This window comes from Orbicella franksi, chromosome 9 (genome assembly GCF_964199315.1).
Source record: "Orbicella franksi chromosome 9, jaOrbFran1.1, whole genome shotgun sequence".
Taxonomy (NCBI): domain Eukaryota; kingdom Metazoa; phylum Cnidaria; class Anthozoa; order Scleractinia; family Merulinidae; genus Orbicella; species Orbicella franksi.
Genome location: NC_138153.1, coordinates 2,540,571 through 2,567,300, shown reverse-complemented (window position 1 = coordinate 2,567,300; position 26,730 = coordinate 2,540,571). Strand labels below are relative to the sequence as shown.

Below are 26,730 nucleotides of genomic sequence, written 5' to 3'. Positions count from 1 at the left end.
AGAAACAACATACTTCTTGAAAAATTCATTGAACAGAGAATCATTATTTTGATACGTGAGGTAGTTTGCCAGGTAAGTAAAATCCAAGATTTTGTGAGATGCTTAGACTCTTATTTCAAATTAACCGGCAATGTGGCCCAAAACTTTTAAAAATTATTAGTTTTGCTTTTAGAAAAAAAACTTTTGAGATTTTGTGGGATCCAAGCCCATTAGACTACGTGCTACTATTCAAAGTGCTCTGGTTCGTGATATTAATTGCTTGTAGGAGGTCAAGGAAACAAGAAATTTAGACCATTATTGGTAAATGTGTGTATTTGTTATTATATATTATAGTAATGTTACAGTGGTCCCAGTAGGGCTGACAAACGGTACTGGGAAATTTTGAGTCTTGGAAACTTTTGATCCAGTCTTGAAAACTTGGAAGCCTTTGTGATAAGTCCTGAAGTCTTTCTTTGGTGTGTTTCTTTTGTCTTGGGGGATACTAGTGAGTCCCGGGTTTTTCTGGTCATTCATCACCCCTACTATAGTATTCTAGCAGAGCAAGAGCAGTTCAGGTTACCCTGTACAGTAATTGCAACATATCCGTGAGTTTGTATGGTTTGTCTTGAAAATGACATATCATCAGGCTAGGCAGAGTAATTATGGAAGGAGTATAAATGAGTTCTGTAGGATTATACAATGGAGATGCTGATATTGAAATATTGGTTGATTTTGGAGGAAACCCCACATGAAATTATGATATTTAGCCTCAACTATCATTTTCAAGTACTGTAAAATCCCATGTTAAAGCTCTGGGCTTATAAAAGTTCATAAGGGGTTTTGGGTGGGCTTATAAACATTGGGTGGGGGGGGGGGGGAGAGAAGGGGCTTATGTCTAGGAGGCATATAAGCAGAAATTCTTCTTATATGTTTCGCAGCAACAAGATAAAATTTATCTGAGAAATGAATTAAAGCTAGCATACCATTACATTTAGAGCTATGACATTTGTAATACATTTATAAAACGCAAAAGGAATGCACTTATAAATAAGATGGGCTTAAATTCGGGGGGCTTATATCTGGAGTAATATCTTTGTTAGCAAATAGAAGGGCATATATCCAGGGGGCCTACAACTGGGGAGCCTTATAACTGAGGGGCTTTAATGTGGGATTTTACAGTATGTTTTATTGCTGGTTAGTGTCTTAATGATTAAGCCAACATATCTGTCATACTTATTATCGCTTCATTTTTTTTCTGCCTTCATCAGTTCAGCACATTATACTTCCATTTGTGTCCAGGGAGCTCAATGACTTGCCAGTGCCCAGTGTTTCAGGAACAATCAAGACTCCACTGGGAGATGTGCAGTATGATCTAAACAAGTAAGTGATTTACACCCGCTTTCAGTGTTACATGCATAGGCGACATCTTTCGACCATCCCTCTTAACATGCTATGTAAATGGCTGAAAGACCGTTTTACTGTGAAATTAGCCATTGTTTCCAGTTATTAGCAGACGAAATGGCAAATAAATGATAACAACTGACCTCAAAATTTAATGGCTGAAGAAGATTGTGGACTTTGTATGTTTCCTGATTTATGGGATAAATCAAACAATTTGAGTGTAGTCGATTGGCTCTCAATGTGACTTCCGGTAGAATTAGGTCCCTACCATTTTTAATATGCAAAATATGTAAACATTCAAAATAGTCAATTTCTTTCTCACAGAGTGACTTCTTGATACTCCTAGCCTTATTCTGGTATCAAATAAACCCATCTTTCATGACTAAAAATTGGGTTCAACCATAAAGAAGGCCGTTGTGCTTACATTTTTGATGTATATGTAGGCCAGGTTACATAGCATGTCAAGAGATGGCATGTCGAAAGATGGTCAAAGATGTGGCCTATGCACGTAACGCTGAAAGCAGGTGTAATACTACTGAAGGCATATTTAACATACAGTATTGTCAGGTAATTTGCACATCTGCTAGCAACAGTAATGATTTAGCTCTTGACCATTTCTAGGTAAGAACTAGTAGTAATCAGAGATTATGAGAGTGCGTTCGACGCTCTCACTTAAATATATAATTATATATCGTAAATAAATGATTTCACTAGCTGACTTTCAACCTTTGTCTATTGCTAAAATCAACATTTTTCAGCAGCAACCGAGGTTTTATTGTCAGATATGCATAGTGTCAAAGTCCGTGCTGGTGAAGAGGTCACAATTTGTTGATACGTTGCGTGACGCTGCCAGTTTCTGTAGTCTCTCAAGTTTCATAGAATATTTAAATTACGTACATTATTCTAAGCTAGTATTTGCAGTCACGTGCTCGTTTCGTGACTAATTCGAGTATTTCGCTTATGAATAAAGTAGTCTTATGGATCTTGCCTTCAGAGTACTTTTCCACCGATTCCAAACAATAATATTTCGACTGGATAAAGACTGAGCTATCTGTCGCGACTGGAACTAATCAACAAATGCAATCCAAATGTAGCTGTTCCCACAGTTATCATCCCAAAGCCAAGTCGTGTTAATAAACAAGGACAATTCCCTCAGATTGTGATAAATGCTGCCGTTGAAGTGTTTAAATTCGCCAAAATCTAACGCTGAAAGCACATAATAGCGAGGCGTACGGCGACTGAATGGAAAGAAGTCAAAAAAAGATCCATCGGAAAGACGAGCACATGGCCTGCTCACATACTTCATACATGTTCGCCACATGTCTTATCACATGTCTTAGCATTAAACTGTACCAGTTTACTGGCTGTGACATGCCCCTGCAAAAATCAAGCGGGGTGGCCATTTTGGTGCCCTTACAGGAATGTGGTTCTTTTCGGCCTAGAACTGTGCACAGGGAAACCAACTCTGAAAAGCCACAGGTCAAAATTAGGTTTGCGTTCCACTTTGTCGAACGCAAAAATTATACAGTCAAGGAAATCTTTCAAAACAAACAGGTCTATTGAACAAATTAACCTGAGGATCTCAGTGAAAACTTGGAGAATTTCTTTGAGCATAATGTTTAGATTACTAGAAGAAATCGGCTCACAAAATCTTATTTGCCACAAGAGAGTTGATCATTCCATGGATACTCTCCAGTAGAACTGGGGAATTGACAGGTCTTTAGTACTGACAGAAGTTTTTTTTTTTGCTAGTCTTTTATTTTGAACAGATTAGTCCATGTCAGCTTTGGTCTGGTATCTTTGAGAACCTAGTCAGTCTAGTGTAGGGTGTGGTATTGGGGGTGTTACTCAAAAAAAAAAATATATATATAACAGGCAGTTGGATCCTTATGAATCCAAATATTTAAAAACTAACCTGCACCTCTCCTTCCCTCCTAACTTCCCCTATCATTGCCACCACCAAATTGTTCTCATCAAACTAGAAAATATCACTTTCATCTCTCAAAATAAGACCCTGGGGCTCCACTATTCTTAAAAAAAAATCAATTTTATTATTACCATAACAAGTCTCTCCTACAATGCATGCAATCATGCTTTAAATTCTGTAAGTATGCATTAAGAATGCTAGGTAACAATTTTACATTAGCATTAAGTTATTGCACACTGCACACTACAGACTACGGTCTACAGACTAAGACAGACTAAGTTGTTGCACACTGACAGATTAGTACAGTCCTTAACATTGTTAACATTTTGCAGTTACTTAATATTATTACTCAATGTATTTTATGTTAGGATCAAGTTGTCTAATGTTGCCATTGGGAAATCCAATGTGTCTCTATTACCTGAGCATGGCTTACGGATTACTGCTGACAAAGCTTCTGGAAATATAGGAGCAGTTTGGCACTACAAAGAGAGTTCCTGGTTTGTTTTTCTGACAATATATTATTTATTAAGTGAGACTTTTTTTATACTCATACATGTAGATAATAAATAAAGTAAATTATATGCTACAGACATTGTGTACCAAAATGAAGTGATTTGACAGTATTAAATAAATAAGCAATCTTGACTACTAGCAGACATTTGGGCAGAACAAGATAGATCATGTAGATGTTGATAGTAATCTGCTTATAAATTGCTCTAGGGATGAGGTTCTTCTCTTTTTCTCTTGCAAGATGCTGGCAATTCTGATGTTGATCGGTTAGAACCACATGATCTTGCCTGAAGCAATATTTTACAATCAAAATTGTACATACTGCACTAATGAACAGCCAAGGGTGATTACAAGTCATGAAACAGAATCATAACAAATTGTTATAACCTAAATAATTGATAAATTATAGCAAAAAGCCAGATAATAATAATTTAAACTATTTTTCCTGTTTGAAGGCCTCACATCTCTGATTCAGGATCATGCGACCTGTCAATCACAGATTTATCACTTGGAATGGCTTTCTATGTAGATGGTTAGTATTAATTAATCACTGATCTTAATTCTTCACTAATTAATGTAGTACTGATTTACTTGATATGAATATTTTTGTTCTTGAAGGTGATTTGGGAAAGAATCAGGGGAAAGTCAGCGCCAAGGACTGTGTGATGAAGATTGGCTCCGTGCATGTCAAGTTTAAAGGAGGTGCAAGGTAATAGTCAAACAAACTTGTGTTTGGGTTATCTTGGCCCATTGCTGGCAAGGCGTAGGTTGTGAACACAGAGGGAGATCTTGGTCAATTGTTTCTTACAATGTGGAACAACAAATTACTGGAAATAAGGGTTCATAGGCTACCGCGTTTGTGCATAAGGAAATTATTAATTTGCAGTGTTGTCGAACGTTGCTGACCGCTGGCAGAAATTGGCATTCCTTCTTTACAGTCGTGGTCAGCTTCTATATGCTTGGGTATTTTTGTGATTCTTTAGAAAGAAAGAACAAAATCAGCAGATCATGTTTACTGTAGGTAGTGTCGGTCAATGCCATTGACTGATATATCAATTGCCGCTTGGTCCATACGTCGGCCAAGTATCGTCCTTAATCGGCCATGTGTTGACTGATACACGGCAAATATATCTGCTGACAGTTGGTCGAGTGTCTGTAGAGTATTGATTGAGTGTCGGTCAAGTGTTGGTTTGGTATCGGTTGAGAAACGACTGACATATTGACCAATACTCGACCAATTGTAGACCGATATATTGGCCGTATATTGGCAATGTGTAGACTGAGTGTCAGTCAAAATACATGTATCGGTCTAGTGTTGGCTGACGCTAACTACAGTAGACATGATCCAAATCAATTACCTTCTATAATCTAAAAATAAAGCCAATTATGTAAAAATTTTGTGACAACCCTGTATTTAAGGAAAAATTAGGAGTTGCACCTTTCTCCATTTTTGGTAACTAGGATTTAAGGAGACCTTGTGTTTTGCTGTCAGTCGTTTTCTTGTCCTTCATACAGTACAAGACTTTGATAAAAGCAGAATGAATTAAATGATTGTAGAATCTGTTATATGTTTTTACTGAACAAATTGCTCTCTTTTTAGTTGGCTGTACAATTTGTTTGCTGATGAATTGGCAGCAAGTCTCAAAGACCAACTGTCTGACCAGGTAACCATTGATAATGATGTTAGCATTTATAAAGATATTTTTATAACACATATTTTTTTGTACAGGAAACAAGTTAGTATCAACAATACTTTTGTTACGTGTCCATTTAGTTTAGATGAGTTTAATTTTTGTCTTATTGTATAATCCAGATCTGCAAGACTGCAATCAGCCTTATTAGTGCTAAAGCCACAAAGGCCTTGGATGCTTTCCCCTCAGTAATGAAGAAATTTACTGGAGCTTAAATACTGGAGGGATGGAGTGAAAAGGAACTGCACTGCTTCAAACAAAATGTTATTCATAGACAAGTAGGAAGTACTTAAAAATTATAGCAATCTGATCTGCAGAGAAATTGTCGCTGTCATACAGCATTCTAATTCTTGTTGTACTGATTGAAAGCAGTTCATGTTAATTTATAAATTATCAAAATTAATCAAACAATGAAGTAATATATTATTTGCAATAATTTGCAAGATATTAAAAAACTAGAAATTAAAGAGCAGGGAATTACAAAAAATAACTTCGGGTAAAAGTGACTGTATGGCCCAAAATCAAAATTGACTATGTTTTTTTCTATAAAGGGACGAAGAAATTGACCATCGGTAGTCAGAGTTTTATATAATTATTAATAATTCAACAAAAGCTTACTTTAATATTGTTAGCATCAGTATTTTGTAGTTCCGATATCCATACCCATAACCCACCATATTGAAGGTCACTGGAAATACCAAGAGGGCAGGGGCCGGGAATTTGAGGTGTGGAAAGTTCAAATCAGAAAACCTGTCATGGGAGGTATGGATTTTTCTGAACACCTGTGCACCATACTACTGCCAATAAAAAAGTTTTGACATCTTGACAACCATCTGATGGTGTCAGTTTGATTTGAACAATCAGGAGATTGGCACGTAAAATTCTAAGGTGACATGAAAACACTCCCCAGGCTGGAAATTAAAATTATTTTTTACTGTTGGCCTGTGTACTGCACCATCACAATTTTGATGAAAATTAATTTCATTGATCAAATTAAGCAGAATGCATCAGAAAGTTGTCAAAAAATAATGAAAAAAGTCTAAGAACACATCATTGAAAAAAATTTAATGTATCTATTTATAACAAACCCAATAAAAATGCAGTGATCTTTTTAAAATGTCATTTATTTTATGTTTACTTTTGAATCCACTCTGGTCATGGATTTATTGGTTTCTTTGATGCACTATGATCCAGACAGATCTTGGATCACTGATCCTGATCCAGATCACCCCAAAGGAACACACCCTTTATTCTGTACAACATGATAGACAAGGGAATTCAAGAAAAACGGGCATTTTTCCAGGATTAGAAAAGTAAGGTGGCAAAACTTTTCTATGAGGTTGACGACAGTGACCTCACCTGCCTTAAAGCTTTGGGGGGATTTAAAGGCCAGTATGAGGATATCAGAGGAATTCAGACTGAAATAAGTGTGACATGCCTAAAGACTACCAGACATGCTTGCACTCGGTTAGTAAGAGGTGAATATTTAACAGTAACCCAGAGGGCTTCACACATCCAGCCTTAAGCCTGGTTCACACTTGTGAGATACGTATAACACAAGTGAAATAAGCATAAGCACAAGCACAAGAAAAAAAGGAACATGTTTCCTTTTCTTGTGCTTATGTTTGTGCTTATTTCGCTTGTGTTATGCACATCTCACAAGTGTGAACCAGGCTTTAGGCTATGATGACATGAAGTTGAGATTGAAAGCCATAAAACAAGCTTTGATTTTTAATATTGATGATTACTCAATAGTATACAGCCATGTAAAATTTGCATATTTTTATTCCTTTTCTCTCATATACTTTTAATTTACTTCAAATACATATTTAACACTTTGTACAACATGAAGTAAATAACCCGCATTTGCTGGAAGGGGACAGACAGTACTAACCCATGTTAGGGAGACCCTAGGAGTGAGGTTGAGACAACTTCTACTATACAGTGTTGTTTGCTCTAGGGAAGAATTTTCTATTGTAGCAAGTGCAATTAATTGGTACACAAAGTAAAAGTAAGTTCTATTTTTCGTAGTACAGTTGAACTTCTCCACAATGGCCACCTTGGGAACAGAGGAAAGCGGCCTTTGTAGAGAGGTGGCCATTTTGGGGAGGTAGGGGTGTAATATGATATTTGCATTTTTGGGGGGTGCAACATTTTTGTCTTTAAAAAATGTTTATTATAGCACGTAAATACATATCACAATCAAAATAATTTTATATTGATAAAATACAAACCAAACAGAAACAAAGACCAACGATGCACAGTATGAATCAATTTCACCTTTTACCATAAAAAATGGAGTTTTGTATACACCATTCATCAGTCGATGAACTGGCCAGTTTTGAGAGGTTATTTTGGCAGTTGGGACAGGCTTTAGTGGCCGTTGCTGTTGTCGAGAAGTCGCCATTGTAGAATGGTTAAAACAAGAGTGAATTTATGGACCATTTGCCAGGACAAAAAAATTGGCCATTGTAGAGGGGTGGCCATAGTAGAGAAGTAACCGTCAGTAGAGGTTTGACTACACTTACAGCAAGACTGTGGCAGGGTTTTGAATGTTGCCCAGGCAATTCTACACTTAGCAATGTTCTGTAAAACTTGTCTTGCAACAATGTAGCAAGAAGTTGCAAATAACATTGCACAGTGTAACTACAGTAGCTTAAATACACAAATTTCCATCTACTTTCAAATGTGGGAACCAACAGAGTATAAAAACCCCAAAACCTTTCCTGAAATTAATTGACTCTTTACAGATCAGACCCACAGTGCATAGTAAACATTGTCTTCCGTGATATTTGCTATGTCAGATGACTTTTCAGGTGTACAATACTCTATCTCATTCACTCTCGTGGATATTTTTCCATGGCTTTCTCCAACCAATGATCAACTAGGCCAGTTATATATTACAGAACCAGAATAGTCATAACTGAGGCCATTCAATACAAAATTAGCTCAAAAGTAATATTAATTTTTTTTACAGGAATATTACATTAAATACATGTATCATTTCAAATTATCTTGAAGCTGCCCACTGCTGTTGCACTACATGTATAATTTTTACCAACAGAAAAGTACCATAAATTATTTGTTCAATAGTCAAACATGTTCGAATGCAGCAACTGTGGTAAATAACAGTGACTTCTGGGCTGCATATCTCGTTAATTCCATGGTACCACCCAAATTTTACTGTCTGTTAAAATGATGCTTTCTCTGACTGAACTACTGATATTCCCATGGCGTGCAACCTTCTATCTCTTGACAGCCTTGCATCCTTATAACAGTTGCTGTCTGGAGAGGTGTGCATCCTCCTCACTTTCCACATCATACTGCCAGTCTCATCAACTAAACCACTCTGTACTCATAAAATTGCATAAATGACTGCCCAATGTTCCAACCAACAGCCAGAGACACTATGTATCCAATCACAACCAACAGGACAGGATACAGTAACACCACTGTACTCCGAAGAAATGGTAATGCTGCAAAAAAAAAAAAAATTTTTCAACTTACAACAAACTCCTTGAACAACCCCATCAAACAAATAGATTTTAAAATAGCTCAAAATTATTTTGAGAGCCATATGACCGACAAAATAAACTTCAAATAGCTGAGTAGGTAAAGGTAAAGTCTGCATACGAGCCAAGTGGCCCACCAGGCCGGAGCTTATCCCAGTTTCTATAGCATGCAGCGACTAGGAATATTTCTACTCCCCTGTGGATGGGATGCTAGTCCATCGCAGGGTCACCCCAGCATTAAGTTCACCGGTACCCATTTATACACCTGGGTGGAGAGAGGCACTGTGAGAGTAAAGTATCATGCCCAAGAACACAACTCAAGGTCCCCTGCTGGGGCTTGAACCCGGACCGCTCAATCCCAAGACGAGCGCACTGACCATGAGACCACCACGCCTCCCACAAAAGCTGAGTAGTAGTCTTTTATTAGCAAAATCTCAACGACATATCAAAGAAGGTGATGCTATGCACCCTGTGGATATTACATCCTGACTTATCCTACCCCGAGGCTCTAGTAGCTACAGGCATTTATACTTCACTGTACGAGAGGAGACAGGTGTTAGGTTTATTATGGTGGACCCATGCCATAAGCTTCATGAACTGCTGCCTCCACGTAACAAGTCCACTTACTGTACACGAAGCCAGGAATACTTCGAACTGCCCATTTGTAAGATATAGGTTTAGAAACACTTTTATCGTGAAGCATAGTTTTAATTATAAATAGTTTAGATATCTTATCATATTGTACGATATTTTTAGGTTTTATCTTTATTTTATATATTTGTAATTTTAATGAGTTGTAAAGTACATGTATGTCACAATTCAGCCGCTTTGGGGGCTGCAATGATTTTACTTATTAAAGCTATCTATCTACCAGCACCAAGCGATGTTCTGTAAAACTAGAGGGTCCCCTATACTTTTTTCGTGACGCGTGAATGGGCGTTTTCTCTTTGCGTGAAGCGTGAATGAGGATTTTTTTTTTTGTGATTCGTGAATCTATATTTCTCCGTCATGGGGAAACTGGTTTTTGATTTTCTCGTGATCCGTGAAAAATGCATTTACTTTTGCGTGATTTGTGAACCATCGCCTTTTGTGGGAATAATTTTTCACATTTTTGGAGATTTTAGCGTCATAAACGCTCATAAACTACACCAAACTGGATGTAAAAAGCGTGACAGCCTGCCTTTCTTGACATCTCTCGACACGCATGAGGATGGAGGACTGAGAACTAACCACAGCAACAGTGAACCAGGAGGGCCTAGAATCTAGTCTGTCACGCTGTGTCATGCACGTGGGGTATCACGCCATTTCGATCGAGAAAAGGCAGAAAATGGAGGGTTCTGCGGAAAAGGTGAATTAATCTGTCAGTATCCACACTCTATCCAGCCTTAACTGATGTCTGCTCAACCATCGCTTCGCTGTCATAACCGAAATATGTCAACAAAGTGTTAATATGTCTTTTGGATTCTTTCTTTTGTCTTCACGAAGGTAGCATTTGCATATTTTATTCATATTGTAATCTTAATTGCTTGGTGACCTCGTGCATGACCTAGCTGCAGTCTGCATTGTCAACCTTTATAGTTAAATGACCATAAGGTTTCCATAGTTTAATTTTACAGTTACATTACAATCAAAACAACGTTTTGTTGCCATAAAAAATGTCTGCCTTAGTCTTGGTATTGATAAAACATGTGTCCGTGACTTTTTATCTGAGAGCCCGCTTAAATACGGCTCAATACGGACACCCCGATAACACGGACACTTTGGTATGTCCCTTTGGTGTCCATATTAATGGGGTTCCACTGTACATGCATAATACCCAATCCCCAAAAGATCTAGATATGCTGACGACAAGAGAGTCTGAAATTATCAAAATATGGCCATGTGCAGCTATATCTACTGTGGTACATTTCAGTATTGCCAGATACATTTTTGTAATGATTGTATTTGTACGTTTTGCAAAACGTGAATAGAATTTGCATTTTTACGTGAAACATGATTTAGCCTTTGTATTTTCACGTGAAACGTGATTGCTTACTTTTTTCTGTGAACATGAAGCTGTTTTTCGAATTTTTCGTGATGCGTGAAAAGGCCAATTACTTTTGCGTGAAACTGTTTTCAGAAGAGGTATAGGGACCGTCAAACTAGTCTTGCAATGATGCAGCAAGACAAGTTGTGAATAACATTACACTGTATAACAACAGCTTCAATAAACAATTTACTTTCCATCCACTTTCTAATGTGAGAAACAACAGAAAAAGTCCAGCTACTATCAATTTTTTGTTTTAAGTAAACCCTTATACAGTCTGTTTCAATTTTCTCTAATTTTGCCCATCCATGTCCCTTTTTGGCTTCCATAAATGTTTCTCTTTTGAGGTCTACAGTTTTAAGCTGTTAATGTCAAATTAAAGTTAAGTCCATGACCAGTTGGTAACAGCTAAAATTGTCTAAAAATTGAATGACCTACAATCCTTGCAAAAAGTCCTTGGGACACTTGACCAAATGCCAACTGGTGATGCATTACTTTAAAGGGGGAGGTCATTATTCAATTTTCCAAGCCCCCTTTCCCCCAAAGCAATGTTGGAGAATAGTGGGTCCTCCCTGAATGAATCATCATCACTGTGTTGGGGGCAGAGAGGGGGAGGTGGACAGAAGACCACATGTTAGCAAAAGTGCAGTGTCTCAAGACTTTTGACCAAGATTGTAGTCCCTTAAACACATTGTCAAAAAGACAGGTGATGAGAATAAAGCAATCATCATCACCAGCAAGGGGAAATTGTCTTGATATAACACCAAATTCTCAGAATGGCATTACACTAATTTTAAAATTATTGCAGTTACTACATGTACGGTACCTGTAAATGACTGTACATTTATGGTCAATAGAGTAGAAAATTTATTCTGAATTAATAATCATGCTTACACTGACAGGGTTTAACTCACCACTGTATCCTAAGAATGAGATGTAGATATAATACACTAGAGCTATGAGCCAAAGAGAGTTCCCAATAAATCTTGAAATGAACAGTGGGTGGTCTATGATAACTGAAACAGAAAATCAACAGATTGGTATTCCTGTGATCAGACGCTTACAATGTACAATGTACAGGGTTGTCAATAAGGGCCATAATCTGTGGCACCTGCTATGGCTGAACATACTTGATGGGCCCTTGTTGTTACAGGTGAATGAGTTTGTTACAGGTGTGAAAATCAAGGCTCCAGGTGACTCAAAGCAGACTGTCCTGATGTACATATCTATTACAGTTCAATTTTTACCTGTGCTTCAAATTTTTTAGAACCAGAATTAATTTAGTCAAAGTGAGATAGGAAGTCTAAGACCAGTAACTTATTACATTAACAAATATGGTGGAACTTGCAACAAGTGCTTGGAGGACCTGGTGGAGATAAAGGTGTACTGCAAAGTAGGGAGGATCATTACCTATAACCTGAGACATTTAAATGTATTTAGCAACTGGTGCATTAACAAACAAAGGGTATTTACTCTGCATACAAAAGAGTTGGATGACATGAAGAATAAGTAGCAGTGGGAAAAATGCATTTAGGTGGACGTCAAATGCATAGGCCCACTCTACTCTCTGGCCAGGATCATGAGCTGTGGATATCCGTAGGTATCTGTTGCAAAAGAACCTGCAAAGAACAGGAAAAACAGTCACTATTTGAATAAAATCACCATAGATTTTGCCTTAGCAAAGTAATTATTGTAAATTACGTTTCAACCAATACTACTGTACTACACCGCAAATCTTTATTTACATTGTACACCTTGCAAATGTACTCTGGAATCAAACCACAGAGAATTTGAAGAAAACCCACAGTTGAGTTGTGACATGGACATGATACTTCCAAGACAAACAGGAACCCATTAGCAACATTTTTACTGAACGTCACAGGGGTGTTATTAAGTTTCACTTACCATAATAATGAAGCTATGATGAGACCAACACCAATGCAGTCCACAAACACAACCCATAATAAGAACTTAAAAAATCCTAAAAAATGTAGCTTCAGTGCAATAGCAAAGCCAATTGAAGACCCTGTCAATACAAAAACAAAGAACATGCAAACTCAGGTTAAGTTTGGCTAATGAAATTGTTACTAAAGATAATGGAATTTGTGAATTTAATAGCAGTCTTACTTTCAAGTTATTATGGTTAGACTACAAACATGTTTACTATAACTTATTATAATATATAAGAAGTTATGTTATGACGAGCAAACATTTTACTCAGAGGTTTGGATGAAACAGGTTTCAACTCTTGACAATCAGGAGGCCAACCAAACTGAAATTACCATTTGGGAGTGAGTAAGATCACAGTGACAAATAACACATTTTTTCCCATCCCTAATGGAACTGCGTAAGGTGCTGGGCAACCATAAGACTAGCGGACAAACAATGTAAGCAGTCTCAGTGAAGTGAAGTCTTTAATGTTTTTTCCAACACATAATTTGAAGTGCACATGTAACTCCCTTATGGACTTTGGCAACTACAGACTGTAGCCTGTAACTACAGCCCCTTCTCATCACTAAACAGGCTAAGAGCAATGAGAGACCACTGCATTTTCAGATTATTAATGCATTTCAAAGTAAACATGGTCTGCAACAAGACCTTCACAACTAATAGCTAAGTCATTTTGGTGCATGGTCAAGATGTTCGATCATAGTATAAACTTAGTCGGACAATAGCAAGATTTGGTCGGACAATGTCCATTATAACTCGACATCATTTCCAGTACTGGATACCTCCGGGCATTAAAAGAGGTATCAAAGATTCCAATGGCAGTTTATCATATCTACTGCTCACTTACCACATAACCAAATACTAAGTAACACAAGAAAAGCTGGATCATCTCGTGCCCACTGGTCTTTAGTTTCTGCAGTGGAAACAGTCAGAGTTTCATTAATGGCACGGATATTTAGGACACTGTACGACCATATAGATACAGATGATGTAAAAATTGTACAAAAGCACATGTAAGTAGTAAGTCGTCCTATTTAAAGTGGCAGGGCTAAAACAATCTGGCAAATACAAAGAAGCATTAGGGATCACCAGTCCACAATTTATCATGTATTTGTTTGCTAGGACAGGATGTAGCAGGAGATTAGACCATACCTATTAGAGAATTATCACATATTCCTCTTTCTGTTGTGTGGGATATATATGCAATAAACCCTACTTGATTTACAACATTGCCAGTGGAAGAGGGCTACATCTACAGGGAAGGAATATGTTTCAATGAGTTAAGTGCTGATTTAGATGGTACAGTTTGCCGCACATGACAACCATCCATACGACAAATGCACCACTTGAATAATTTGCTTTATGTGACCCAAATCTACAACTTCCTTGTCAAGTTGTAGATTTGACTCAACACAAACGAATTTTTTTGTACATTTTTTGGCAACTGTAGAATGAACGCTCTTCATATAATATCAAAGATTGGTGTCCTTACAGTGTAAAAATGCTGAATATTTACTTTTTGTATACAAAGAGCCCTCATTCATTTGACTTTAAGAGATATAAACACAGCTACAATCTCTTCCTGAGCTGTTGTTTTCCTTGCATTGTCGTACTGGCCCTGAAGATGACAAACTTTACTTGTTGAAATATTGGACAGCATGTAACAATACTTACGTTTGTGGTAATGGAAATTGCGGTATCTGATGAAATAAAAATGCAAGACATGTTTAACATATGAAGCAGTACTATGATAAATATAATTATGGCATTGCAGGGCAATATGTACAGACAACACTATAAAATAATAGCCTTGTTCATAAGCAGAAAAAAAAGCTGATCACAGGACACAATATGGGGTAAAATTGTCCCAGGTTTGTTTCAATTCACATAAAATTCCCTTGAAAGGCAAAGAAAACAGCAATGTCCTTCCCCACTTTTTACAAGACCTACTAAAATTGTACAGATTATTAAAAACACAAGAAATGAAGACGCATGATTAATTTTATTTAATATGTTGAGGGATAAGCAAAAAAGAAAAAGCTGGGGAAATTTCAATTCAAAGTAAGTTTAAGTTTAAAGAAGCAAACAAATAGCTTTTGCACCCAGAATTTCGTCTGTAGAAACATAAGACAAAATCGCCAAAGTTGCATATGTATTTACGTACTAAAAGCTCATGGAAACAACGTCAGTCAATCTCAAAAACAGCTGCCTTCAGCCCCCAAAGTCTACAGTCCGCGAAAAAAGATGAAACATACTTACACTTTTCTTGGTGAAATGCAAAGGTACAACATTTGCCACAGAGCAAATTCAAAATCCATATGACGATATTTTAGAATCCGCCGAAGATATTTGTACTGCATGGAGGTCGACATACACCTGGAACGCTTCTTTGTAGACGAAGAATAAGACGAATTTGCAGGCTCTGGTAACATTGCTGGGATATAACTCAATCCTGGTTGTAAAAAGCTAATAATTTGTCATTAAAACACCGCCTTTTACTCCAAATTTTCCCGCAAACACGGTATAAAACTGCACAACAGTTGTTTTTGGGTTACTTCCTGCGCATGCGTTGACACGTCAAAGTCTTCCATGATTCTTTGCAAGGAAAATTTCCTTTCGCGCGCGATCGAGGAATCACGCAATGTAAGCAAGCGTCACGCATAGAAATATTTATACTATTAATAATGGTAATAGGACTGAGTGGAGTCCAATTCGGTCTGTAATCATGAGCGCCGAACGATTAAACGTCGTTATGAATGCTGTAAGACACAGCAGTTTACTCAACAAAGTGCACCGCAACAGCGCGCCCAAAATGACGCGCACTGTCCAATTACAAGCATGGCGCGTATATACTGTCCAATTAATACTCAAATCGGGCTGCTGATAGCCAATCACGTTCGAGAATTTTGTTATAGTTTTGATTAATGACCTGGTATTAACAGGAGCCATAATCAATTATGGCTCCTGCTAATAACTCGGTGTTCCAGGGAAATCATCAAAATTTTATTGTAGATTTTTAATACTTGTATAGTTTTAGGTTATTTATTGTTGTAATGCGCTTTTGATCACCTGGTATGTTAAAAAGCGCACTATAAATCAATAAATTATTATTATCATTATTATTATTATTATTATTATTATTATTATTATTATTATTATTATTGTAAATCAAGAAAGGTTCGAGTTACCGTCTGTTCAAGTTCGAGTTTAAGTCAAGTTCTGCACACGAGCCGAGAGACCCATCCGGCCTGAGCTTATCCCGGTTTCTGTAGCATGAAGCGACTATTAGTATTTCTACTACCCCCTGGATCATGAATGGGATTCTAGTCCAATAATAAGGGACGGACCATAATCATTTTGAGGCAAAAGGGGTGGGGGGTGGGCGGGGGGAGGCATGCAAAGCAAAAACGGCTGAAAAAAAATCGTGCTTTCTCATCCAGGCCCTATTTTTGCTGTTAAAAAAATTATTGCACAAGTTATTGCCTACCCAAAAAATCATGCACAACCTAGCGGTGGGAAAACATTTTCGTGCCCCAGAACATTGCCCAAGCCTCCCTCCCCACTAAGTCTCAAAAAACTCGATACAAATTGGCTGAGATATATATACTTTTTTCATATTCGGTTGAGTATACGACATCACCATTTGGCTAAATTCTCAAATTTTTTACTTTGATAAATCTTTACATCATACTAAGGATATCTACAATGTTCTTATAAACGAACGTTTAGACATTACTCGTCTCTACATCCTAGATATAGCTATGATTAGAATGAACAACGAGTAACAATTGAGTAACAGAGAAATACAATCAGTATTACACTCTTTTTTATGAGAGTAATGACGGAATATCTTATTTTTTTACCGATTTTAGGCTGAAAATATTCTTGTGAATATTCTTAGATTATAGCGTGTGACATTTCTGTTTTCGAATGTATCTGGTGTCTGTTAGGAGCTAGTCTGCAGGCATTTAAGCCTGATATCACGCACATAATTTCTTGCAGAAATGTATTACCATCGAACATACAGTTAGTCCTGTTTTTGTTGGTTTTTTTTTTTTGGCTAGTTTTGCCGTTTTGAGAAAGGAAGAATTTTATATGGTTTAGTTAAAAACATATAATTGTATTGTATTTATAAATGTTGAACCGATACAAAATTATATTCTTTTCAAAATCCCAGCCTCGGGTTTATTCTTATAATATTCTTAAAATTGCTCAAATTTCAGTTTCGATATTCTTATAAAATACATCCTTATAGAAAAAAAAAAGAGTGTATTTAGTTTTTTTCGTCTCCTATAGATCTCCAACTCAATGAGATATCTGCACTTAAGCCGACGTTGACCGATTCTGCAAAATATCGCATTCCAAATGAATGTTCTAATATCGTACCTGACATTCAGGTTAATTTTACTGATTGAGAAAGAAATTCTCTAGTGAAAGAAGTACCTGATTGATCTCAGAATTGTTGTAAATTTTTCTGTTCTGATTTAAGCAATAAAACTGTAATAAAGCAGTATCGCAAGAATCGTTTTCTGCACAACAAGACTACAACTTACTTGGGAACATGTTTTGAAACCCTGCCACAATAACCTGAGACAACGTTCATAGGTAAAAGTAGTGTCCCATTTCACCTGACTCGAGCAGCGCGCTCTAAAAATGTGGTATGCGACAAAGTTGTTCTGTCTAAACCAAGAGAAGACCAGGGTACTTACCTTGATCTTTTCTTGGTCACCGGCCTACTGACACAACGTACAAATAAAGTAAACTGCCGCTTATAAGCCCTGGGCTTATACAACTTCGTAAGGGGTGTTAGATGGGCATATCAACGGAGGGGTTTATATCCGAGGGGTATTGAAACCGGCATAAAAAACCGTTTCGAAACGAGCTAAAGCTGTGTGGTCCTCTGTTGATCGAAATACGTTTTTCCGATTTACTGGCTTTTAATTAAGCTTTAAAACCTCCTAATAAAACGAATTCAAAACAAGGAAAGCTAGAGCGGGGCTCATATCCAGGGGGAGGGGGACTTTTAACCGGATGTAGTTTTTGGTCTACAGGTAGATGGGCCTACAACCGGGGGAGGGGCTTAAATAAAAGGCAGTTTACGGTATTATCTATGATTGTCTATAGCATGCACCACTTTTTTATCAAAGATCTTGAGAAGCGGATTGTATTACACGATATTTCCGAGGTCAATGGTCGCTCCATTGGTCAGGAATTCTTCAGCACCGGATTGCACGCATGCGCGATATCCCTCTCGGTGATAGGCTGTAAAGAGGGAAGGCGTGAAGAATTGATTGGCGGTAGAGGTACTCGGGAATCCCAAGCAGAGCTTATTCGAAATCCAGCGAAGAACTTTCGAGTTTGAATGACAACATTCACAGCAACAAAATGTAAGCCGATCAACATCCTCGGCCCGCAGAACGGGGCCTGGACCCCATTCTTTCGGGTCCAGTTCATTTCCGGTGTCGCGGGTGTACTGGCCCCAAGTTGTCTCCATATCTGGCGGAGGCTTTTCTCCGTTGTCAGGGTGACGCGGAGCAATGATCATTATCTCGCCTTCGCCGACTTCCAAGTAGCCTCCTCGCGGATTCTTGTTGTAATACCGAACCTTAAATCGATAATGTCTCGGCTGATGACCCCGAGGGACATCCACGTACTTCTTTCTCATCTCTTCTATGACATCGCGCCCCTCCGATCCCACGAACTCGCAGTGCAATTCTCGTCTTGCTTGGTCCAGTGATCTCAGAATGTGCTTGGAGTAATCTTCATCGTTCTTGATGAAGCTTCCATCAAGGATGAGGATTCTTTTGAGCCTCTTTTTCAGCAGAGGCAGCAAACCGAATTTCTCCAGGCGCCCAGCGTCGCTGAGAGACAAGAGCGCTGGTGGAATGGGACCAACGTTATCGACTTGAAAGACTTCGCGCAGCAATCGAACGTGATACAGATGCACATGACACCACCTTAATAGAATAAAAAGAAGAGATTGGTGTTAGCACCAGGAAGAGAAAAACACTAGACAACTGATTAGAAGGACAATAAGAGTCTGAAAGCGCAAAAACGACCAGCAAGGATCAGACTAATAAATCCAGGCTCATCTGCTTGCTTTCAGAGGTTTAGGGTGATAGCTCAGACTACAGCGACGTCGCTGAAGCAGCTAACTTCTACGCCGGAGAGCAACATGTTTCGCCCAATGTTATTTGATGTAGAGTTTGGGCGGTGCGCAATAAGTGAGAGAAAATTGAACAACCCCCCGCTCCCCAGTAGCGGACTGGAAGCTTTTCCAAGCTGCAATGCCAGATATGTTCATTACCCAACATACACTTGCTGTCACGAATCTTGTGCACATTAATGTAACGGCAACTTTAGCTGAGAGCGAGTGGTCCCTCAGCTTTCCCAAGCGGCTGAAAACATACTTGCACAATACAGTGAGCACCGAAAGAGAATCCACTGGTTCTTATGAATGAGCACTACAACAGATCATCAACTATCGCCATAGATGCTGTTATTGATATCTTTGTCAGTGGCGGATCCAGACCTTGAGCTAAGGGGGGAGCCCGGTTTTGCTTTGCTTGCCCTGTCGGCTATTCTTCCTTCTGTTATTTCTTCTTTTTTTACCCAAAATAAGGGGGGGGGGGGGGGGCTCCCATAGATCCGCCACTGTTTGCTACACAACATCCTCGCTGTCTGTTATTTGCAGACATTTTGAACGGTAAGGGAAACTATTGTGGTTTCAACAGCAAATTCCATCATCCATTTTCATCTTAGTTCATCTTCGAAAATAATAACAGCAAAGTGAGAAACAAAGACGACTTCATTCACCGAAATTTACAATGGAATTTTATCACTTTCTAACTAAAGTTATAAATTTGTGAATGTTCTAAAAAAAAAATTCGGAATTGTAAATTTTGAACGATTTTAAAACTGACGATTGTAAATTTTAAAACAGACTATTAGCATTCGTAGCATCCCTACTTTAACTTTTTTTCATTTTGTATTTGGAACGTTCTTTTAGCGTCCACAATTAGCTAATATCTAGCTTAACACTCTGACCCTTAAATAAAGTTCGTTCATTCATTCATTCTGAAAACGGCATTTAGCCCCACCTAAGAAAAATCCTGGCTAATTGGTCGCAGCCATCAAATTTACGTTTTCTTTACCGTATAAAGAGACAAGATACGAAAATAATCCAATTTCTCACCTTGCAAATCTGTCAAAAAACCATGGCGGATCACCGCCCGTTGGCATGATAGCAATGGCAAAAAATATTACCACATATACCACAAACACAGCGACTGCGTAACCCTCAGTATGCTTCATGTTCCAGTGTGACAAGGAAATAACAGCGAGAAATATTACAGGAAATGCGGCGATGCTCTGGATTAAAACTGGTAAAATCTGAAACAAAACGAAACAAAAATTGGCAGCCTGCACTGAAGGTGCTCGAATGATACAGTGTGCAAGTTGGAGTGGTGCACGAGAGCGAGGACACATGCGCGGCGCATACACGCGAGGAAAAGGAAAAAGCTCCTCTCCACACGCGCGTGTCCTACGTTCCAACTCGCGGGTTATGATTACTCGAAGCGCTGCAAACGCAAGCTAAAACCTTACAGGTATGTACTATCGACCCAAAGAAGGCCTCAGCGCTGATATGTATTTACTTGCATTGACCAAAACCTTTAGTAACTCAGTCTGTTGGTTTATCGTGAGTTTAATCCTATTCAGACGACGGGGAGGTGCTTTTGAGGCTCACCAACTTTGAACGTTTGTAACTTTAAAAACATTGAATCAACTGGACTCGAAATATATTGACGTTTACTGAAATTTTTCTGGCAGCAACTTGGTATGGCGTGTGATTGGTTAATGAACTTAATGTTCGTATGGCGAACGTATTCTTCTTTTAAAATTTTGAATTTTCCGGGTTTTTGTTGTAGTTTGTTTTTGGGCTCAAAAGTCGCCCAAAACCGACTAGACCTAAAACAATTAATTATTGGACTGTTTGCCTCAGTTTTCTATCAACTTCGGTGGCAAGCTGTTAAAGAATGTGAACAGCTCTTCAGCAATGTTTTACTGTTTGATCGTCGTGCAATCATCTTGAGAAGTCCAGGTAAACGATAAAAAACTCAGGATACATTGGGAAACGGGTGGGGAGGGGGGGTGGGGGACTGTCAATTATTCGAGATGGCCGCTAAACGAACAAACAGTGAAAATAGAGGAAACATTATCGCGGACGCCGCCGTCGGCTCTGCTGCCGTCGCCATGCCCGTCCCCATCATTATCATTCTTACAACCGTCCAAGGATTGTCGCGTCATGGGCTCCCAAACCATCCTCATTTCGATTTATAACCTAAACTGCAGACGCATAAATGTTGGAATGCAAACGAGTCAGTTTATTTTTCTACACTTTTCCCTCGTGTCTTACCTTGTTAAGTATTCCTTTCCCTACGCACCCAACTGAATCATGGGGATTACTTCTTATACCTTTTCTGAGTGTGAGACCTAAGAGGATCTGCAGATCCCTGAACGGCTCGTCCTGCTCGGGACTTATCGCCATCACGGCAGCAGAAGTTACCATGGCATCAGCCTGGTTCACGTTTCTTGGCAACAATGTATCTTCCACTCCAGGCTCCCCCGGTTGGTGGTCGACTCTCTCATTTTCGGTCGGTGACAGAGCCATCACACTGTAGGATGGCTCTTTCAAGGACGGTTTCTTGCGCCAATAGTCAACTGCCACGTTGCTGATATATTGGGGTGTGACCTCTTCAAGGTCCGACATGACGAGAGGGTCCTCGGCGGGATCGTGCTTATGATGGCAACAAGAGAGGATTGGAAAGAAGTCTCGGCAGCCGATTCCTTTGCAACCAAGTGACCCAACACTCTTCTTTGTAAAGAACGCTCTCTGAAGCCTCCACCTGAAAGTCCACAAGTTACCATCAAAATTAAGATAATTCGTAACTGCAAAACAGTCCATTCATTAGGGAGGACGCGACGTCCTAGAGTTGATATGTTCGGACCTTGAACGAACGTGAACATTTCTAGTGAAACCGGGAGGAGAAGTCTCTTGGACACAGGTGAGCCTCGCAATTCATCAGGACGATTCCCTCAGAAACTTCAATTCGTCATAGTAATACCCGCAACATCTCCGCATCTTGGGATGGTAATAATAATAATAATGATGATGATAATGATGATGATGATTATAATTATAATAATTATAACGATATAGATATTTATATAGAGCCTACCCAAGAGGATAACTTAGCACTGTTCCCTAGTTCTTAGATTTTGTTTGGTCCACCAGAACGTTGTCAAAAAAGAAATTAATTTTTGGACTTATTGCACCAAGGGCGTTCGGGTTGGCTCGCGGAATCCATTTTTTCATATTATGTAAAAGAAAAACGCGTACTGTTTAGATAGGCAAGTTAGTAACTTAACACCACTACTTACTTATAATAAGTAAAAATTGCCGTCATGCTGAACATGCCAAAATAAGGACTCAGCCAGATGAAGCCTCCAGAAATTAACAGGAGTTTGTAGAAAAGGTGTTCATCGTAAGCAATGCCAATCACCTTAGTCTGGTACACTCGCCACTTCACCACGAAGGCGTAGAAGTATAACACGAGAGCTAGCGAGGCTTTCTTTCTCAAAGGCGGAAATCCGAGCCAGAAGAACAGACTTAGCACGATCACCATGGTGTTGAGCCAGGAAGGTAAAACCTCAAAGAACTGCTGTATCAACCAAGGCATAAAGGTGAACATAAACACCACTCCACTTAAAACCTGGAAGAATCGAGCAATCGAGCGGAATCTTATCGGAGCGACAACCTTGATGGAGTAAAAGACGATAAATGTTATGGACAGCAGAAAGAACAAGATAAATTGTTCTCGTACCTCCGGGTCACTGATGGCAAATTCTGCTGTGCAGTGCCTTTCTGTGGCAGAACTGTTGGTAGCACTTCCGGTTGAATTCATGGGCACGTCGATGCACTTGAAGCCTTTAAGCATGACCCTGCCGAGCACGTAGTCGATGACGTAAGCAGCGGTAAAAGCTCCAACGCTGTACATGACACAAGGGATGACAAGGTTGACCGTGATTAGCAGTAGAGCGAGTATGATGGTCTCCACAATGCCTTGAAGGGGTCTTTCCCAGTTACAAACGTAGCCAACCCTACTACGCATGTCCTCGAAGAATTTTTTATGCCATTCGTGGCCATCTTGTTGTTTGTGTCTGTATTTCCAGTCCAGGTAAGATGCAGCGACATAATTCCCGCCAGACACACAGCTAACGTAGTCGATTTTGACTCCGCGGTGAAGAAGCCTTCTTAACACGCCGGAACTGAATGCGGCCGAACGAATCCCACCACCGGAGCAGGCCAGACCAATCCTCTCCTCTGACATGATGTAATAATCTTATTAACCCTTGAAAAGAAGTTGAAAAAAATCGATTACTTTTGATAAACTGAATATAAATCGAGTATTTAAATTAATTTAAATGACTTATTTCATTTCATTCCATATAAATCTCCCACAGAGCCGAGTGCTCATTTCTCTCCACGAGAGACTGTGAAAATTACTAGTATCTGTTAGCTAATTTCTTGTACTGACTCCAGGCTAAACCATCAAAGGAACTGCAATCAGGGAGACGGGGGGTAAATAGGTTTGCGGATTACGGAATTTTGCGATATGCGGATTCGTGGATTTTGAAAATACAGCTGAACTTGGATCAGCTGTGCTTTTGGCGCGGATTCCTGACTCTGCCTGTCTTGAAGTTCAGATTCCGGATCCTAAACGAGGCTCGAATATCTTTCGTCAGCCTTGGTCGCGCGGCCGTTTTTTCCTCGCAGTTTTCTTTCGCGAAACGCATGACGGACTAAGAGAAAGAGGGACTACTTGTAGTCTATGGTTGCTATGTAAGTTTTTCATCCAATTTACTTCTAGTTCACTTAGGTTTGATATTGTCAGTGGAATTGTACGTATTTCTACACCCCCTCGGGATCCGATGCTAGTTCCTCTCTTATTGTCACGTTCTAGCTAGTTGACTTTTTCTGTCGGCCCAACTAGAATAGGAGGAATCTAGGAAAGGAATCTAAGTTTACCTTTGCCAGTTTTTGAGCATTCGTACTTCGTTTCGTTTTTATGAAATGTTTCATTCAGTAGCTCGATTCGACATAGCGCGCGAGTGACGAGTTTCCGCATTGTCCCATGGGAACATTTGCTACACAGGCTAGACTCCACGCATTTTTTTGTAAATGCCCAATATCTCTCTTAATCTTCGGTCATGAACGGTTTCAACGCCTTTCATTATCATGTCACAGGTCACAGATGTAACTTTAGGCTGCAAATTCAGAAGGAGTATTCCCCTTTTGTGTTACTCTTCCCTAATTCAGTCGAAAACTAGACTCAAACACTCTGTACAAATTGTTTTTGCATCGACAAATTAAAGATGCCTTTAAACCTCTCTCCAATCATTTTAATCTCCCTGGCCATTTTTGATTTTCATATTTCAGTAATTTTTCACCCGCGCGAGTTGCGAAGCCGTAACGGATGATGGTAAATTATACAGGAGCGATTATCAGATATTCATTATACATAGAACCTGTTCAAAAGGGTCTACTATTAAAGAATAAATATCTTGCGATATTCGTACTCAAGCATTTATTAACATGGGAACGCTACTTAGTGATGATCAATCAACTTACCGTAATTATTCTCTCCTGTTTCAGTTGTTTAGCTTGTCAAGGACCTAAAATTTGAATACGCTACAATGCAGGTCTTTATATCTTACTCCCCTGACCTCGTTCTCATGGAACATCGGAGCGAGGCTACTACTTCCCGTTATTTTCTAATCGACGACGTTATTTTAAAAATGAAGAACACTACCGGCCATTTTAACCTTCTTTGTATAATGTTTGCTTTTTACCAGTAAAACCGTAGTATCCTTGTCCGTGCACGTTTGTTGTATTTTTGTGTCTACTTCCCTTCACGGAAACTCCGGAAAAGGTGTTTCAGTGACGTGCTTCTTACCGGAAGTTGTTCCAAGCGTGATGGATGGTCAAGCAAAGGTTACTTAGACCCAAGGGAGTAGCCACTTTTTTCGAATCTTTAATGTAACTTGCTTATCTCTTAAACTCGATCTATTGGGTATCTTGTATACATGTCGAGCTGGCAAAAAAGGAAACAAACTACTTCACTTTCACTTTCAAGCTTGTCACGCACTGTGATTTTTAAAGTAGGCGTGACAGGTTCTTTCAACATACAATTTTATTAAATTATTAAATAGGTTAAAAGCAATTCACTTAATTGCAAGACCTTTTATAATTTTAGAATCGCTCTTGCATGCTGGTTTGGTGGTCTCTCGACTCAAAATGCAACAAAATGAACAGTCTTTTGTGTACAGTGAAACTCGTTGAATGAGTGCAACACAAACACGCCCAGAGCGTTTTGGCCATTTAGAAAAACAATGCTGACGGCGACAAAATGGATCCGGAATTTGAGGAAAGATGATATGATGCGGCAAAGAAAAATCAGAGAAACGTCCCGCAGGTCTGATCGCAAACTAGACAGTGATGCGAATGAGCGATTATCCAACGTCTGACCAGATACGAGGCCGAGACAATTATATCATTGTTTTCACAAGTACAATTTCACTAACTAAGCGTAACTGTTGGACGTAGATTTAGCTACAAGAGGAAGAGGATTACTCGTAGGCCCAATAATAGCAATAATTCGCAATATCTCCATTTGAAACAACAAGGAGTCAAAAGAGACCTGAAAGAACAAAGCTACAAAGAAGAGCTAAAAAGTGTTACCTGCCGTCAGTATGTGTGAATTCCTTTGGAAGATCGTCTCTATATAAAGATAATAACTGGAGTTGATCTTAAGTAATGTGATCCAGCTGTAATTGACTTAAAACAATCCCTAGATCGCTTTCTCGAATTACCGATCGTGTTGATTATCTACGCGTTTGCCATACTCGACATACTTGACTGCATGCATGTCGGCAATCCAACTATAAAATGCTAATTCGGTTGGTCAGTTTCCAGAGGCTGATTCAATTCATTTTCTCTTGCAATTGGTCTTGGTCATGTCTATTTTGACTGCAAGTGCGATTTTAAATAACGCAATCTCACCGAAGGTGATAGGGTATGTTTCGTGACGTCTGTCACACAGTCGGCAGCAAGAGAAAATGAGGGGACAGAGACTGGGAGAGGAGGTATTGGGAGGTGTGTGTGTGTGGGGAGGGGGGGGGGGGGTAGGCGCTAACGGGACGCGGGCTCTGGAAACGAGATTGGCTGGGCGTCGGCCGGGATATATCATTCTTTAATAAAATTTGAGAATGCTGGGGACAGTCACATCACTCAGGGGATTCTCCACACTCGAAAACCCTTGGCCAAGGAGAGTCTGCTGAATTCGTTCTTAGTCATGACCTTGACCTTCACAGAGCTTGACGGTACTTCTTTCTGCTTGTGCAGGCCTTTAAAGATACCTTGATGAGTAAAGGGTCACTAAAATGCTAAAACATTCACAGTTTTGTCCTGAACAAAATCCACAATTTGCATACCAAGACGAGGATCCCCGCTCCTTTTGGCGTTGTATCGGAGTTCCAACAAGTCTCTTCTCTTTGTGAAATATTTATAGTTCTTTCCCCGTTGAATATCTGGATAAGAGGAGCCTAATCACAGGTAATACTGCCCAGAGAAAAGTCATGTAGTCTTACATAGAGTTCATAGCGACCCGTTCA

General features: G+C 39.1%; 3 protein-coding genes across 7 annotated transcripts in view; 1 reads left to right on the top strand and 2 right to left on the bottom strand.

Annotated features, from left to right (window-relative positions):
- Positions 1–6,625, top strand: part of LOC145498316 (bactericidal permeability-increasing protein-like) — an 8,131-nt gene extending 1,506 nt beyond the window's left edge. The window contains exons 2-7 of the mRNA XM_081478224.1: positions 1,248–1,359; positions 3,676–3,804; positions 4,273–4,349; positions 4,436–4,526; positions 5,418–5,481; positions 5,631–6,625. Of these exons, the coding sequence (XP_081334350.1) occupies positions 1,248–1,359; positions 3,676–3,804; positions 4,273–4,349; positions 4,436–4,526; positions 5,418–5,481; positions 5,631–5,723 (566 nt within the window). The 3' untranslated portion in view covers positions 5,724–6,625. The remainder of the gene's footprint in view (positions 1–1,247; positions 1,360–3,675; positions 3,805–4,272; positions 4,350–4,435; positions 4,527–5,417; positions 5,482–5,630) is intronic.
- An 86-nt stretch (positions 6,626–6,711) lies between these two features.
- Positions 6,712–16,672, bottom strand: LOC145498315 (protein unc-50 homolog A-like). 2 transcript variants are annotated; one of them, XM_081478221.1, is made up of 7 exons: positions 15,256–16,672; positions 14,671–14,696; positions 13,844–13,909; positions 12,952–13,072; positions 12,520–12,665; positions 11,961–12,062; positions 6,712–8,984 (listed from the first exon to the last, which is right to left on the bottom strand). In XM_081478221.1, the coding sequence occupies exons 1-7, from the start codon at positions 15,426–15,428 to the stop codon at positions 8,848–8,850; spliced, it is 771 nt and encodes a 256-aa protein (XP_081334347.1). In that variant the 5' UTR covers positions 15,429–16,672; the 3' UTR covers positions 6,712–8,847. The 2 variants fall into 2 exon arrangements, with proteins under 2 accessions (XP_081334347.1, XP_081334349.1); XM_081478223.1 differs by having other exon boundaries at positions 12,529–12,665.
- A 140-nt stretch (positions 16,673–16,812) lies between these two features.
- Positions 16,813–26,179, bottom strand: LOC145496648 (uncharacterized). Of its 4 annotated transcripts, none has more exons than XM_081476362.1 (6): positions 25,799–25,858; positions 24,689–25,151; positions 22,438–23,408; positions 21,413–21,902; positions 20,192–20,388; positions 16,813–18,953 (listed from the first exon to the last, which is right to left on the bottom strand). In XM_081476362.1, exons 3-6 carry the CDS (start codon positions 23,385–23,387, stop codon positions 18,164–18,166), a joined length of 2,427 nt encoding a protein of 808 aa, XP_081332488.1. In that variant the 5' UTR covers positions 23,388–23,408; positions 24,689–25,151; positions 25,799–25,858; the 3' UTR covers positions 16,813–18,163. The 4 variants fall into 4 exon arrangements, with proteins under 4 accessions (XP_081332488.1, XP_081332490.1, XP_081332491.1 ...); XM_081476364.1 differs by having other exon boundaries at positions 24,689–24,732; positions 25,799–25,824; XM_081476365.1 differs by lacking the exon at positions 24,689–25,151 and having other exon boundaries at positions 25,799–26,179.
- Positions 26,180–26,730: the final 551 nt, after the last annotated feature.

Bases quoted from the DNA above. Each gene is read 5' to 3' on its own strand.
- LOC145498315 (XM_081478221.1), bottom strand. From the start codon at position 15,428: ATGTTACCAGAGCCTGCAAATTCGTCTTATTCTTCGTCTACAAAGAAG. The intron at 14,697-15,255 runs GTAAGTATGTTT...TTATTTCATCAG, and splicing joins TGCATTTCACCAAGAAAAGT to ATACCGCAATTTCCATTACC. The intron at 13,910-14,670 runs GTAAGTATTGTT...TTTCCACTGCAG, and splicing joins CAATTTCCATTACCACAAAC to AAACTAAAGACCAGTGGGCA.
- LOC145496648 (XM_081476365.1), bottom strand. From the start codon at position 23,387: ATGTCAGAGGAGAGGATTGGTCTGGCCTGCTCCGGTGGTGGGATTCGT. The intron at 21,903-22,437 runs GTAAGTAGTGGT...GTGGACTTTCAG, and splicing joins GCAATTTTTACTTATTATAA to GTGGAGGCTTCAGAGAGCGT. The intron at 18,954-20,191 runs GTGAGAAATTGG...TATTCTATTAAG, and splicing joins TTTTTTGACAGATTTGCAAG to GTGGTGTCATGTGCATCTGT.